Raw genomic sequence first — 5,580 nt, 5'->3', positions numbered from 1 at the left:
GTCCCAGCCTGCGGGAGCCCTTGACCTTGATCTTGACGGCTGCCTGTTGACCGCAGTGCTGCTTGTTTCAGCTCTGACTTCAACAGGATGCTTGTGCGAGGACCCATGAACTCTGACGACGGCTATCCGAGCGCGGCGATTCAGCGTGAGCCGACGGCGAGACAACCTGGCGGGGAGCTTCAGCGCGGCGGCCAGCGGGACGTCGAAGGCGCAGGGCGTCAGGCGGCGGCGAGGAGCAGCCTCCCCCACGTCAAGAACATGCTGTACGTGTGGACGCCGAACGAAGAAACGGCCCGGAGAACGGTGCCGCCCACCCACTATGTCCTCTGCGAAGGCGTTGCTCGTTTTCTGCTGAACGACAACGGGCCGGAGCAGCTGGTGTGCAGACCCCGCGACGAGGTGAATGGCCAGAACCGGGGTGAGCACACGGCCGGCTCCTGTCAGGGATTCGGGTTCGCGCCCGATGTGCGCCAGTTTGCCGTGCGCGACGGCCTACAGAATGGCTTCTTGCACGTCATCTGGGACCCGCTGCCTGACGACGGCAGCGTGAGCGGGCAGGAGCCGAAGCGCCTGTGGCGCCGGCTGGGAGATGCCTTCATCTGGCGCGTGCGAGGCAACCTCTACGTCGGCTGCGAGATACCTGCAGACTTGATCGGCCAGCACAGGCGGGGCCCGAGGGAATCGTCTCCCTTCTGGGACGAGCAGGATGGGGCGGCGCATGGCGCGGTCGGCGGCCGTGACGTGAGGAGGGAGGAGACGCGCGGCGCGGCCGGCGGCCGTGGGGAGAGAAGGGAACAGGCACGCGACACCACCCGGCGGCTCAACGCGGTGGCGGAGAATCTGTGGAGCTTCGGGCAAGGCGGCTGGTGGCAATCGGAGCGAGCCGAGCAGAATGGCGATTACCTCTTTTCGGGTTCGGTGGGGCCGAATTCACGCGAGATGGGAAACGGGTCGACGTCAAGCCAGCGCTGGTACTGCGCAGACCCGGCTATGGGGATGCAACGTCATAGCTACTCTGGAGAAAATGAGGAGCCCTTTACCTTCTCCAGGCCGAGCACTCTTGAAGGAATTCATCAAGGCCGGGATGCGGAGAATGCGGCCTCGGAGCAGCGCACCAAATGCCGTTGTCGGCGTGAAAACCGCGGGATGGAAGGCATACCGCGAAGCGGGAACCAGAACGGTTCTAGTCAAAGGAGTAGTCACTCGAATACTGGTGAGGGATGCTTAGAAGAAGCTGATCAACATGGGAACAATTTCACACAGGGAGATAATAATGCCGCAGAGACCACGGAAGATTGTGATACGTATGGCCTCAGAGCACTGGTAAGGGTCGCGCGGGACCAAGAGCTGTTGCGGCTCTATAAAGATCGCGCTAGGAGACAGCGCAACAGCACGTGCGGACAGTGCGGAGGCCTGATCGAGGATCTCAGTCCGGTTGAGGACGACAGCTCTATGTCTGGGGAAAGTTGGCTGGAGGCGACCGAGGGGAGGCCCGGTCATGACGCTCCAGGCGGGGCCGGGAACTGGGCCACAAGTGCCTCTCAGGGCCTCGGTGACGCTCCAGTGCGAGCCACGTTGCAGTTTTTGACCGCCATCACCCACCCGTTTCTGGCGTGGGCCGAGTCGGCGTCATTTGTGTGGGAGCAGCAACGGCAGCGGGCGGTGCAGCAGTTCCCCTGGATGGCCGGCCACCAGGCAGCGTCGAGGGCGGTGACGGCAAGCCCCTGGGCGCGGCACCGGCGGCAGCCGCCGCCGCCTCCACTGCCGCCGCCGGCTGGCGGCTCGCCCAGGCTGACTCCGGCCCAGAAGCTCTGGCTGCGAGAACGATACGATGGCGCCTCGTGGGCCACCAACTTTCGTGAGGCGCGCGAGCGCGTGCGGCGGGCGGGCGGGGCGCTGCCGACGCAGACGCCCGATTGGTCGCCGGCGGCGCCGCTGCCGCCGATCCCGCCACGGCCGGCCACCCCGCCGAGTATCTGGGCGCCGATCCCCGGCGTGGACGACCAGCCCAAGGAGGCGCACTGTGCGCAACCTCATGTGGGAGTTTAATGGCGAAGAAATACAGATCCGACAGCGGGAGCGTGCGGAGCAGCTGAGGAACATCTCGCCCATAATGGTGAGCAGCGGCGGAGGAAGCTGGATGGGAGAGGTTGTTGAAAAGCCTAGCCAAGGTGTTTTGGCGCCGTGTATTTCTGTGCTCTTGCGGTTCTGGCCTGTAAACCCTGTTTACCACACGTGACGACCTGCGATCAAGGCGCACGTAGTAATGCCTGTAGTAATGCACGTAATGCCTGTGGATTGCGACGATGTAGCTTTGTGTTTGCGATGTTGGTTGTAACCCGGTGCCGTTTGCTTCGCAGATGGATGAAAGTGATGAGCTGTACAAGGACATTGTCAAAGACTTGGAGAAGCTACTCGACGAGGACGAGATCGAAGAAGAACAGGACCTGCTCTCCGAGGAGAAGACCGAAGAAGAGCACGACGTGCTCTCCGAGGAGGAGATCGAAGAAGAGCAGGACATGCTCTCCGAGGAGGAGACCGAAGAAGAACAGGTGCTTCCCGAGGAGATCGAAGAAGAACAGGAGGCGCCGCTCAGGGAGGAGGTTCCTGAGACGCCGCTGACCCCGGCCGGCTCGCCGGGTCTGGCCTGCGCGCAGGTGCTGAGCCAGGAGAGGCGGGTGCGCCGGCCGCCCCAGCAGGACGACGAGGGTCAGCTGGTGTCCGAGGTACGCCGCCCCTGAACGAGCTACGCCGCCCCTGAGCGGAGAACGCCACAGAATACGGCAACCGGCGTTGGGGGTGGGGGGGGGGGGGGGGACGGGCTTAAAACGAGGGGGATGAGACTTTCGGAGCCGTTGGGATCAGGCCCATCCTAAGATGTGAGACGGGACGGGGTAGGACATTTAGAACGGTAGGAACAATGAGCAAAGCATGGGGCTGCGAGAGACGCCTCACGCTATCTCGGACGGATCCGCGGCAGCTGATATCTGCTGGGTGCGAGGCACGAGTGTTTCGGCGACGGCAAGGCAAACACTGTGCGATGAGGTGCCATGACTCTGCGCAGAGACTAGCAGGACTCGCGTGTGTGAAGCCAAAAACCATGTCCATACTTTGGTACTGAACACGCGCGAACGGGTGTTCAGTACCAAAGTGTGGACGAAGTGATTATGTGGAAGTGTGGACGAAGTGATTGCGAAAATGCAACGGGCGGAGCGCGGTGTTGACTTGACTTGCCTTGTGTGACTCGACATGTATTGTGTGGCGCGCTAGCTGTCGAACAACTCTCATCCGTAGTTCGGCAGTTATCCGTGGCTTGATTCCACCGATGTCTACCTGTTTTTAATGTGTTTTTAGTAAGAGCGGCGAGCGCGTCGGCAGAATGACAGCTCTGACCGAGACGTTCGCTGGAGCGTATGCGTCCGCTGCGCGGCAGCGAGAGGTCCAGCGCAGCCCGGGGTGTTTGGGCTCGCGCCTGTACTCGCTGTCCAGGCGGCCAGTGCTCGCATTTGTGTACTCATGCGTGCGTTGCGCCCCGAGGTAGCGCTGGGCCCCGATTAGCGGGGCGGGCTGTCTGTACATCGGTCATTGTCATTCATCAATCATGTATTTTGCTTAGAAAAGCACTAAAAATTACAAAAGACATGTTTTACTTGCATAAAAACATGCCAAAATGCAAAAAAAGTTTTAGTCTCATAAAACATGTTAAAATGCTAAAATAAGTTTTAGTGCCATACATTTGTACAAAAAGTGTTTTACTTCCATAAACCATGTCAAAATACAAAAAAATGTTTTACTAGCATAGCAATAAAGACACATCGTTTCACGCGTTTTTTTGGAGGTGAGAGAAGGGGGTGACGCACTTGCGTGCTGCTGAAGTCACACGAACGGCGTAAAAGCCACATGGTGGTTTTCCTCTCGGGCACATCGGGGTAAACAAAACACGCCTGTAACACAATAAAGGGACAATCCTGTCACTAGCAGAGAAACAAACGCACACAGGACATGAGCACATAAACGGCACATGGCCTGACATTGCAGGGTCGTTGAGCCATGGTTGACTAATTAATGACTAGAATTTTCTGTTTCGCGTAACGTCGTAAGTCTGGTGCTTGATAGTCGTTTGGGTGTGAGGAGCGGGGACGGAGGCATGACCGGACCCATGGGCGGCATGGGTCAACCTGGTACTCCCGGGCTTCTTATCGTAACCGCCCAAACTTCTGCGGGCATTAAGGCCTTGGTGAACGCGACTTTGTACAGCGTTGTGAGATGCCAGCGCTGATAGGTGCACTGTTATGTACGATGAGCATGCGTTTTCATGGGAAGGTGAACATCTGGCTACAGGTGGCAGACAAGTCGTAAAAGATCATTCAAATGATTACAAAAGCTCTACAGGCATATCAAATCATCACCATAGCGCTCCTAGACTGCGGTAGCACCAAAAGAAGAAGAAAAATGACATAGGAGGGGCCGAAACCCATGATAGGAGTGAGGAGAGGATTCATGAGTTGTCACGGGTCTATTGTCAATGTCTTTAACATAGCGTTATGTTACCCTGGGGTTGGCGCGATGTCGGTGAGCGGGGATAAACAGTTGGAAAGGGGGGACTTGGTGTTCTAAAAAACAAAACAGAGCACCGAGGTCCATCCAAGGGCGGATGCAGGATACCGTCCTGTGGGGAGGGGGACGCAGTGTTGTGGCCCCATTGAAATTGGGGGCCCCTCCCCCAAAGTGTTCCTATTCCGGTTTACGTTCCGGCAAAATGTTCGCATTATTAAATTTCAAGATTCTGCTTATTTGCGGCTAGTCGGCCAGTCGATGTGATCAGCTGATGAGTGATGACCAATGCAGAGTTTTTGCTTTCACTGTCACGGAGGAGTACAAAATATCCTAGCACTCAGCACGGATTAAGAGCGTGACGCACAAATAAACTAAGTATTACGAATTCAGAAACCAACGGAAATGACGTGCACGACGTCGGCGGCGCGTAGAATTACGTCCGACAATGACGTGTTCAAAGCGGTCGGTGCATATCCGACTGCTCCTCAAACACCAGGGCGCCAGGGATGAGTGAGCTTGTGACTTCTGGACATACGGACGACGACTGGACGACTGGACGACTGCTCCTCAAACACCCGGGCGCCAGGGATGAGAGTCAGCTTGTGATCTCAGACTTCTGGACATGTGGTAATTTATTGAGGTCCGTTCACACGAACAGGCTAACCTGCACTGACGCTCGCAAGCACACATGGAGCTTTCGGCGATAGAATAAGACCATTCTGACTACATGGGAAGAGCCCACGACTAAAGTTGAGGGCTCCGGATGTGATCAAGAGTGCCCCGGCCGATCCAGATCCAGATTCGAGGTGGTGGTGGTATAATTGTTAGCACGCGCTCGGGTGGGGTGAGGGTCAAATTGACCCCCGAAGGTTTTTCGAGAATGCTTTCCGAACGGCGCGGCGTAGCCGCACCAAAATTTGCATAGCTGTATGCAATTGAATAGCGGATTGTTTGACATTAAACATTGATATATACCTCGTAAGGTCGCTGACCTATGGCAGGTCAAAGTCAGGTCATGGTTTC

At 57.2% G+C, this 5,580-nt stretch overlaps 1 protein-coding gene across 1 annotated transcript; it reads left to right on the top strand.

Annotated features, from left to right (window-relative positions):
* The first annotated feature begins 258 nt into the window (after positions 1-258).
* LOC119097925 (trichohyalin) lies at positions 259-2,741 on the top strand. Its single transcript, XM_037220870.1, has 3 exons — positions 259-665; positions 2,014-2,116; positions 2,361-2,741. Exons 1-3 carry the CDS (start codon positions 259-261, stop codon positions 2,739-2,741), a joined length of 891 nt encoding a protein of 296 aa, XP_037076765.1.
* The last annotated feature ends 2,839 nt before the right edge of the window (positions 2,742-5,580 follow it).

The sequence above is a fragment of the Pollicipes pollicipes genome, unplaced genomic scaffold, assembly GCF_011947565.3.
Source record: "Pollicipes pollicipes isolate AB1234 unplaced genomic scaffold, Ppol_2.1 Scaffold_4740;HRSCAF=5597_pilon_pilon_pilon, whole genome shotgun sequence".
Classification (NCBI taxonomy): domain Eukaryota; kingdom Metazoa; phylum Arthropoda; class Thecostraca; order Pollicipedomorpha; family Pollicipedidae; genus Pollicipes; species Pollicipes pollicipes.
Note: the sequence above shows the minus strand (reverse complement) of the source record. Positions and strands in the feature narration are given on the sequence as shown.

Coding starts and splice junctions, on each gene's coding strand:
- LOC119097925 (XM_037220870.1), top strand. CDS start 259: ATGCTGTACGTGTGGACGCCGAACGAAGAAACGGCCCGGAGAACGGTG. Junction 666..2,013: donor GACTTGATCGGCCAGCACAG/GCGGGGCCCGAG, acceptor GACCAGCCCAAG/GAGGCGCACTGTGCGCAACC. Junction 2,117..2,360: donor GGAACATCTCGCCCATAATG/GTGAGCAGCGGC, acceptor TTTGCTTCGCAG/ATGGATGAAAGTGATGAGCT.